Genomic DNA, 11,055 nt, shown 5'->3' with positions numbered 1-11,055 from the left:
CCCTAGTGAAAAATAAATATACTCAAATGTATTTAAAATGCATTTATTTTATGCTAAGTATACTATAAATACCTTTACATATGTGTGTACTTAATAAAAAAATACCCTGCAGTTGTACTTTTAGTATACAAAACTGCTATATTTAGATTTTGCTAAATTGAAACAACTAATTGTATGCTTAATGCACTTTAATTGTGCTGAGCTCCATCTAAAGATATATTGAACTATATATGATTGTGCTAAAGTGGAACTATTGCAAGTACTCAATACTTGGTAGGGGCTCCTTTTGCTTTAATTACTGCCTCAATTCGCCGTGGCATGGAGGTGATCAGTCTGTGGCACTGCTGAGGTTGTATGGAAGCCCAGGTTTCTTTGACAGTGGCCTTCAGCTCATCTGCAATTTTTGGTCTCTTGTTTCTCATTTTCCTCTTGACAGTACCCCATAGATTCTCTATGATGTGTATGGGTGTATTTGTAGCAATAGCCAGCAATACATTGTATGGCTCAAAATTATCTTTTTTTATGCCAAACTCATTAGGATATTAAGTAAAGATTATGTTCCATTAATATATTTTGTAATATAGTAATATGCATTGCTAACAAACTTCATTTGGACAGCTAAGGCGATTTTTCTCTTTTTTTTTTTTTGATTTTCAGATAGTTGTATCTCAGCCAAATATTGTCCTATCATATCAAATCATTCATCAATACAAAGCATGTTTATTTGACTTTATACATCTATGACCTGTATATATCTATAAATCAAAAAAGTGACCCTTATGACTGGTTTTATGGTGCAGGGTTGCATCGCTTGTGACAATATAAAAATTGTAATTAAACTTTGGAGTACTACTTGTTCACAATGCATATTTCTTAATATTAAGCCCAAAATATGTAAAAATATAAATGCTGGATATGTGAAGTGTCTAAAATATACTTGCAATAGTTCCATTTTAGCACAATCAAATATACTTATATCTTTATTTGGACTTCAGCACTACTTTCACACAATTAAAGTGCATTAACAACAAAATTAGTTGTCCCGATTTGGCAGACTTTAAATATAACAGTTTAATATACTAAAAGTACAACTGCAGGGTATTTTTGTTAAAAGGGTCATCAGATGCCTATTTTCCACAAGTTGACATGATTCTTTAGGGTCTCAATGAAAAGTCTATAATATACTTTGGTTAAAAATTCTCAATGGTTGTGTAAAACAACACCCTTTTTACCTTATCAAAATGAGCTCTGCAAAAATAATCCTATTCTGGTCGAGGTTGCTTTAAATGTTAATGAGCTCTGCTCACCCCGCCCCTCTCTTCTCTGTGGAGTGACGAGCCAGTTTACAAATGATTTGCGTGAACATAGACAGATATATGTAGATCGGTAGGCGCATTCCCTTCACAAACAAACGTAATCCACTGCATCTTCAGCGGCTCGGATGTCGGAAGTAAATGACGATGTTCATTATTACATCCAGCAACGCAACACCTCAGTCGCTCAATTCTTGTCTAAATTGCATCCCTGCTCCGGCATCGAAACAATGGCAATCGGACTGTTACAGCTGATGTAGTGCGGGTCTGAGGTAAGACGCTCCTGTCAATCAATTATCATGGGAGTGGCCTCTGTCTGTGTGACGTCACACTGTCAGGCATCTGAGAACAGCTCGATTTGAAAAAGGGGATATTATTTTTACAGATTAATTAAAAAACCACTCCATGGATTTTTATCATTATAGGGTAGATGTGTACATACAACACATACATGTGCAACACACATTAATGTTCAAACAACATGTAAAAGTGAACTTTGCATCCAATGACCCCTTTAAGTACATAATATGTAAATGTATTTTAAACACATTTTAGTATATTTATTTTCCACTAGGGCAAACTAACAAAATGGTTTTAGTCCATTAAAAAAATCTCTTTAATAAAATAAACAATAACGATTCGCTATTTCTTTTATGGCAAATTCAGTCTTTTAGTTTGTCAGCAAAATCAGTTCTGAATGCCATGTCAAGCTTTCTATTGTTTTTGGTCAAGAACTTGTTTTTCAGTGTCCTTTTGTGGCAAAGAGGCAACAGTTAATTAAATAAAAGCTCATTTAGTAAATGAACTGGCGTCTATAAACTGGCAGTAGCATGTTGGATCAGTAGCTCACCAAAACAAATGTTCATTCACGTAGACCATCCAAACAGTTTTGCAGTTTGAACAAAATAGATGGAAAAACCCATGAAAAATACAATCATACTTGAAATGGTGACTTTACTGAAAAATAGTTACAGAAAACCAGAAATGGTAGCTAATATCATGAGACTACAGGTCAGCTGATACAACACCATCTACACTCGAAGCACTGTTACTTGAATTAAAAAAATAAAAAATAAATAAATAAATAGGCTTGTGCCAGTTGCCAGGTAGGAGACAGTGAGAGGAGCTCCATATGCTAGCTGTGATCTCCAGAGACTTCAATTAGATCCATCTCTCAGGGTGTGAAAGCCATAGCAATATGCTATCGTGTTACACCAATTAAGCCATGGTCAGCCTTATCGTGTGATCATAATGCTTTCTACCCAGCCAAATGCAGAGTTTAAAGCCCTTTTCTGGAAAGACATGAGGAATGCTTCTTTTTTTTTTTTTTTTTTTTGGGATGACTAGCTAATGCCAAGCTCCAAATAAACCCGCTCTTACAACTTGTAGAGCTGTTCGAGTGCAGGTCATTACACCTTAAGAGTAATTATATGGCTTGCTATTATGAAGGTGATCATCTAGGCTGGATTACACATGGGAACAAAATTATACAGCACTTTCTGAAGAGAAGCAATTACACCCCTGGTACAACTGTAGTAATGTTACAACGTTTTATTAACTGTCTTAACCACTCGTGTTATGTATATTGCATGGATGTTTCTAAAAGTTCCATTTATTGTCTGTTCGAAGACATTGCGACTAACAAAACCTTTGTTTATTGTGATCACTAGATTCCTTTAAATGTTCGGAAGAAGCCACTGGAGACCTTCCTGTTCCCTTCTCCCAACAGCTACTTGTTAAAGGTGTTTAAAGGTGCCGATTGTGATATTTCTTCCTAGTTTTCCACTTTACACTCAACTGAGTCCAGGTGTTCGGGACAATTGCACAATTGTACTCGAGTTCATGATCATGTTTGCATGTTGCTTTTCCCTTGTGTCGTTCTGGGAAGTTGTACAGAGGCCCTCAAAAACACATTAGAATATTGTAAGTCATTTTAAAATAAATTCAGCGCCAATCATTAGTGCAACATTATGTCTATAATGGTTATTCGGTGTGAACCTGAGGGGAAATGACTTCATTCAATACTGTTCAAATGCTTGCAGATTGTTTTGGACTGTGAAAGACTTGGATTGATTGACTGAAGGTATCATGCTGTCTAAGATTAAGCATATTAAGACCGATTGCTTTTTATGGTTATTTTGTGTTTATCCTAGACCGAAAATGCAGAAGGATTGAAGTTACAGTTTTGTTTTTCAGCTTCCAGCAACCAGATGTACTTCATGGAGATAGATAAAGAAAACCCCATGCGCCAGAAGTTAATAAGTCAAACAAGTAAGAGCATTGTCTACAATCTCAAGATGCTCTCGGAGGACGTAAACAAGCAGACATGCAGACGTGAAATTAAGAGCCCTCTTCTTCCCCCCCCTTCCATGTGACTGCAGAAGCATATGACTTCCATAACTTTGTCGCTCATTAACCGCTGATGGCAGGACACAATTGAGTGAGTGTTTGTGGCCTCGATATTCAGATCTCAGGCCTTGGCTTTAGCTGTTGGGCAGATCTTCTCCTGTTTCAGATAGCTTCACCCTGCCTGGCAACAGACCGTGAGGAGCTTCACATGAGAGTCCCATGTAAGGAATGAACTTGGGATACAAAGGCCAGTTATGTCCGTTTTCAAATCCTTTAACAAGCACCACAGCAAACAAAAGGCAGATTAGAATGATTTACCATAGCAGTATTATTAAATTACCTCATCTACACATGAGTGAACTAATTGAGTTTATTATATAGACAGTGGAATAGCTATATGCAAACACCGTGTATTCTTTGTTCATTAATAGTTTTGTACACCGGACTGTAAGGTCGTGAATATTGGTTAGACCAAAACTGCATATAGAAAATAGGAAATATTCCCTATTAGCATTAAGGCTATGCACGAACGACTTCAGGCTAGTCGTTGTCTGGGCTTGACTGCGTTTATAAAATATAGAATTAAAATATTGATTATATTATGTTGTGTATTGCATAATAACGTTGACAACTCTCAAACAATAAAGTGAAAACGATCAAAATCCTATTGTTGTCTGTGGTTCGTGTGTACATAAAAACTGATGGTATGATGCCACCTAGTGGTAGATTTCTTGTGACCGGCAGACCTATGTCTAGTTTCATTCAGCTCATACATTCGTATAAAAGACAACAAGCTCTATTAATGAAGCTGATGTCATTTCTGTGTAATGCAGGGAATGAGAGCGAGGATAAGCATTAGACCTTGAGAAAGGACGCACTCCATTTATGAGGAGACTTTTAAGGACGCGAGGTGGGTGGGAGCTAGATTTCCTCTTTGGCCTAGAAAAGACAACACAATCGTTGCCAGCTTCAGAATTCCCATCATTCTCTGGATATTAACACATTCATTTTAGGTAAAGGAAATTGCACACCAGACCAGCTATGGTCATATTCAAAGCTCCAGAAGGATCCATTCATCATGTTCTGTGTGTATGTTGAATTAATGTTACATAGAAATTCTTCTAGGCATAAACTGTGTGGACGTTATGTGTGACCCTGGACCACAAAACCAGTCATAAGTGTAAATTTCTCAAAATTGAGATTCATACATTATCCTATGAATAAATAAGCTTTCCATTGATGTATGCTTTGTTAGGATAGGACAATGTTTGGCTGAGATACAACTATTTTAAAATCTGGAATCTGATGGTGCAAAAAAATCAAAATACTGAGAAAATCGCCTTTAAAGTTGTCCAAATTAAGTTCGTAGCAATGTATATTAAGTATTCAAAAATTAAGTTTTGATATATTCGCGGTGGGACATTTACTAAATATCTTCATGGAACATTACTTCATGGATTACTTAATATCCTAATGATTTTTGGCATAAAAGAAAAATTGATAATTTTTTATTTTTTACAGTGTAGGCTGAAATATTTTTAATAGGACTGAATTTGTATTTAACATGATCACAATTTAATACCAAAAGTGTAAGTTGGTAATTATAAAGATTTAATTTCCACGGTTATTTAAATAGCAAATAAATTTTACGTTAGCTGAAGAACTAGCTGAATTACTTTACGTTAGCTGAATTAGTGAAGAGCACTTAGATCTATCGCGCGTATAAGCGCTCAAAAAAATCAAAACTATCATTATAATCACTGAAGCTGACTACACTGTGATATGAATTTCTTACTTACATAGTACGTTCATCTGCGTTTTGTTGTTTATGATGAGAGAACATATAAAAAGGCAGAACTGTGTCAGCAAGCGCCTACTCAACAAAACCGGCGTTTCAGTGATGACTCATCTGAACGCCTCTGATTGGCCATTTCATTCAAGTTAATCAGAATCTGATTTGATTGGTTACAATAGGCAACACTGTAAAAGCGTCTAAAAAGGAGTACGGTGCAATGCCGCAGTCAACACTTTTAATTCTCTTTCACTTTGTTAGCAACAGACGTGCGGGGACATTTTTGTCCTGCTTGGTGTCATTTTTGCTCCATGTCCCCATGGCTCCAGCCTAACACACGCTCCTGTTGTACTTTTGGTATACTAAACTGTGTCAGTAAATATGTCAATAGTCTGTAAATTAATTAAAAGTATACTTAGTATAAAATAAATGTAATTTAAATAAATTATGGCATAGTTTTTTGTTTTGTTTTGTTTTACTAGGGCACTTTTTAATATGCTGTATCTAGATTTTTTTTTGCGTCTTTGGCGCCCCCTACAGTTAAATGGAATTCCTGTTGTAAATATATTACTGTTTTAATTACAGTGCATCGCTATACATACGCATCTGTTGCTGCTGTAAATCAGTCTGCCATTTGTCTACCTGCCTTTTTTGTCATTTATTACTTAATCAATCAATCAGTCAGTCAGTCAGTCTTACCAGGGCTATTGTTTGATGTTTAATAACATTTTGATATGTTATAATAAACTTAGTACAATTTCTTTTGCCATAAACTATTTTTATTTATTTATTTAATGCTACCGTTTCCAATTTTTTGCTGTTTAATGAGTGGATTTTGAAAGAAAGCCATTAAATGGAAAGACCTATTGAAAGATTATGTCAGCTGCATTCATTAGATGGTGTGAATATCAGATTCAATTAAGTTGACTGTGCCCCAGACGCAATAAACTGCTTCTCTGTCTGTAAGGGCGTAAACCAAATTGTCCATACAATCAGAACATCAAAAGCAAAGTGTTCCTCAGGAAGTGGGAATCCAGCATTTCTTGCAGCTATTTTGTGTATTTGTGTAATGTGTCTGCATGCAGAGGTCCCAACAGTACTCTAACTATTATTTGTGACACATTTGTCTAAACAAAACTAGCCCCCCTCTCCCCTACAGACCAAAGTGGAGGAGTGCTGTTCAGAAACTGCTCTGATGTCACGACAGAATTTAGTCTTATCTAAAAAATGAGCAAAACTGTGATTATTTTGCATGTATTTTAATCAATTCAATTTGGAAAGTTAACTATAAAATACAAAATACATATATGTAGAAAATGAAAACCATTTGAACAATATAAAGTCTATAATAAGCATCAAACATACAATATAATCTCAAAAAGATGTGTTTACCAAATGTTAGACTGGCATTAGTAAATGTTGCAGGTAGGATGAACACATCCACAGAGGAAATCTGGCCACAGAGCATATTTTTGGTTGTACGGCGCCTTTCGGAGGCATCTGGCTGCTTCCCTGTCACATCGGCAGAGGATTTTCGCACATCTGTCATTAAGCAAGTCTGCGTTGAAGACAAATGCAAATTGTTGGCGGCGTAAAATGAGTAGTTTGCATATAGAGTGAAGGAAACCATATTTTATCCATGCATTAAAACCATCACTTCATGCCTCTTCGAGTGTTTCCTATAGCACGTTACGGTGTTTACTGCAGGAGCAAGATCTTAAAATATCTTGTGGTTTGGTTAAAAACACTGCCTCTTAGGCCAGAAGTCTCCCATCTGTTATAATACACACCCTGTATTACTACTACTTCCTGAAGCTGAAGGAAAAGACCAAACAAAACATTCACAGTCATACTTTTTCCACAAGTTCACTTTCCCCTATTAAGCTTCACTGACTTTTTCAGTTTCTTATTTTGATTCCCAGGCTATTGTAATGTAAAAAGTTATTCTAAAGAATGTAAATATAACACATCATACCACAGTCAGCCTCCTCGTCTTCGCACGTCCAATGATACCTGTCCGTTTTCGTCTGACAACCTGCGAATTCTGCATCCCCATAACAGCAGTCATGTTTGTGGCAACACCTAAAGAAGAACGAATGATCTTTGAGATAATCTGTAATGAAATGCCACAGAGGACCTAGCCCAGTTCTGTCTGGTTTTGAATTGTTTGCTCATTATGTAACGTATAATTCAAGTATACTATGTGATTTCATAGGTGGAGGGCTGCTGAGAATGTCAGCCAGATAAACTGCTGACTCTGTAAGATTAGATTGAGCAATCCCTCTGTGGAATGCGGAGTAATAATATCAGCAGGTTTGTTTATACATTTTCCTCCCGCTGTCTACTACCGAAGAGCTCTTTCACTGGGAACGGCGATATTGGTTTCTGCATCCTAAACTGAGGTTAAGGGAAATTGTAATTTTGTGTGTGGGAGAGCTGGGAGTAAGCCTTCTTCCGGATGTCTGAGGGAATGCCACAGAAACGGGCACACTTTGACCAAGATGCATGGAGGAAACTTAAGAAGAAAATGCAAAACCACTGTAAAAATAATATTTGTTGCTTCCATTACACAGATATTTATAGGTAATGTGGTGTCTCACCAGTCCGCTCTGTCTCTGGGCCACCCTTGACCCCCGAGACCACAGTAGCATCCATACATCGCATAAGTTAAAGCCGATCGTCCCGTGCTGCACTTGATCACGCCAGCTAGTTCCAGCAAACCCCTTTTGCTCCGTGAAGACCTCTGCGGCTGCAGGGAAGCCATACTGACTAAAAAGAGTAAAATGGTGAATTATGTTACGGCTTTTCATTAGTATTAATCGTGATTAATCGCATCCAAAATAAATGTTTTTTGTTGTTTTTTACATAATATGCGTGTGTGTACTGTGTAAATATATATGTGCATGTGTGTTTATATATATGAATAATAAATATACACAGTACACATATTATGTAAACAAAAACTTTTATTTTCGATGCGATTAATTGCGATTAATCGTTTGACACCACTACTTTTCATTATAATATAACCTATTTACTATTTACCTTTACATTAATATTTATTCATTTATATTTAACATTACCGTGTATGCTTTTAAAATATTTTGCCACATTCTCACTTATAATGCTCTGCTGTTATGATACCATATCACAGATAAGTTATTGTAACTGTCTGTAAGTCTCACGGAACAGCTTGAAATCTATTGTCCCAAGTGTCCCAAAGAAAGAATAGGGCCATTTTTCACCAATGCAGTGTCAGATTCCACTGATGAAGTGTTAGATTCCAGTTGTGTGGGATTTCTAAAGGGTCTAAATGACTAGTGTTTCGCTCTTAGTCATAAGTATATTTTTTATGATTTGCATGAATCACTCTGGTAATTTAATTAACACTGATTTTTTTACCTACACTGTAAAAATTCAGTTTCTAAAATTTTCATTGTGTAAAAACTCATTTTTAAGATTATCGGAGTAAGTTTTACAAGAAAATACTATTTTTGTCTTTCTACTTTAAAACATTGTATTTAATTTACTGTATTACTGTATTACTTTAAATATATTTGCAATTATTTGTGAAATTTACTAGCGATTTCTGAGTGAAATTTTTTAAAAAGCAATTTTCAGCCTAATTTTGTCCACTCTACTCTCATAAAAAATAAATAAATAAAGCAAGCCTAGGTTTAAACTTTAAAATAAACGTTTTCATAGTGTTGCCATTTTGACTGTATTATCAAAAAGTTTTTAAAACATTAAAATTAATTGTTAAAAGCTACTCAGTAAATGCATGCATTTTGAAAATACTAAATGCATTACTCAAAGAATGCATTACTTATTTTTGTTTTTAATAAACAAAATGATATACTAATGATATACTATTCACACACAAGTTTAGCTACCTAAATGGGGACATTACATATTTGTGACCCTGGACCAAAAAACCAGTCTTAAGTCGCTGGGGTATATTTGTAGCAATAGCCAAAAATACATTGTATGGGTAAAAATAATTGATTTTTCTTTTATGCCAAAAATCATTAGGATATTAAGTAAAGATCATGTTCCATGAAGATATTTTGTAAAATTCCTTAAAAAACTTAATTTTTGATTAGTAATATGCATTAGTAAGAGCTACATTTGGACAACTTTTTTTTGCACCCTCAGATTTTATAAATTCAAATAGTTGTATCTCAGCCAAATATTGTCCTATCCTAACAAACCATACATCAATGGAAAGCTTATTCAGCTTTCAAATGATGTATAAAGCTCAATTTTCAAAAAATGGACCCTTATGACTGGTTTTGTGGTCCAGGGCCACATTTCTATTGTTTCTATACACAGATAATTATACATTTTCTAACCTAAATCTACCTGTGACAGAAAACTTTATGCATTTATACAATTTCAAAAAATCTTTATTTTATTAACAGTTTTACAAAAGAGGACATCCCCAAAGGAAGGTTTTTGGAGATTTTGTCAGGTTTTGCACACTTTTGGGTACAAATTTGTCCCCAAAATATGGTTAAGTAGGTACACACACACACACACTACAAGTGTTCAGTATCAACCTAATCTTATATTTATTCAACAGTAAATTTAGATGTGATACCATCTGTAAGAAAGCAGTGTGAGAGTGAATAGCTAAATGAGATGTGAGCAGCCTCACCTGTAAATAGCAGGAATGTGTGATACAGCGCAGTCATTGTGTTCACAGGTAATAGTCCAGTCTCTGCTCAGTCTCGGATAAACAGACTTCCTCAGTGCTGGGCTTTATTTAGACACTGAGTAATCTCAGGACATCACTCCTACTGTAATCCTCGAGCTCTCTCACTCCTGCCGGCTGCTGGGTTAAAATTACGTTAAAAGTTAAAGTCTGGGATGTCAGATAATGTGTACCCCCTCTGATGAGTGGTTGGGTGTTCTTTTCGGATCCGCCCTGTGATGGCTGGTTGGCTTTTCCATACAAACAGTTTGAGCTGGATACGCTGCCAACTGGGAGGTCATGATCGAACACGCCAGCACGACGCTATTTGCTCTCTCCCGCATCTGTAAATGAACTATTCATGAACTAATTTAGACTTTAGGGCCACGCCGCTGTCTGGACAGCTGGAACAATTTGGAAAATCTGCACTGTACCATCCGATGTAGTATTTCGCACTTCGTATACTTGATTAGTATTACGACGCTATCTGGAATATTTGATTCTGGTTGGTCAATCGAGGCCGTTGCAAAATCAGTGTTTTCTAAATAAATTATGCTAGTGTTCCGTTCCTCATAATTCTCAAAAATAATATTAAATCCCCCCAAAAATGTTTATCTTAATTAAAATTAATGTTCTGTCTTGTGCATTTATTTATTTGGAAAGTAGACAAATAAGTGCTATTTAAAGGCACCTAATCATCTGGGCTTCTTTTCTTGTTTTTCTTCTTTTTTTACGTATTAATCTTCATTGTTTATTTTTACGTATTGAGAGTTTTGACTCAATTTGTTTTAATAGCATCTTTGTTAAGACAAATTCAAAATCCATTTTATTTTTCAAGGTGGAAGTTAGTTTAAAAAGTAGAATAAGTAGAATTTTTCAGTTTAATTTTTTTAATAACTAGATTTTTT

At 35.5% G+C, this 11,055-nt stretch overlaps 1 protein-coding gene across 1 annotated transcript; it reads right to left on the bottom strand.

The window, feature by feature from the left end:
* Positions 1-6,734: 6,734 nt before the first annotated feature.
* Positions 6,735-10,601, bottom strand: pla2g10 (phospholipase A2 group X). Its single transcript, XM_051106393.1, has 4 exons — positions 10,112-10,601; positions 8,055-8,223; positions 7,430-7,536; positions 6,735-7,012 (listed from the first exon to the last, which is right to left on the bottom strand). Exons 1-4 carry the CDS (start codon positions 10,146-10,148, stop codon positions 6,864-6,866), a joined length of 462 nt encoding a protein of 153 aa, XP_050962350.1. The 5' UTR covers positions 10,149-10,601; the 3' UTR covers positions 6,735-6,863.
* Between the last annotated feature and the right edge of the window lie 454 nt (positions 10,602-11,055).

This window comes from Labeo rohita, chromosome 3 (genome assembly GCF_022985175.1).
Source record: "Labeo rohita strain BAU-BD-2019 chromosome 3, IGBB_LRoh.1.0, whole genome shotgun sequence".
Lineage (NCBI taxonomy): Eukaryota > Metazoa > Chordata > Actinopteri > Cypriniformes > Cyprinidae > Labeo > Labeo rohita.
This window is presented reverse-complemented; position numbering and strand designations above follow the sequence as displayed.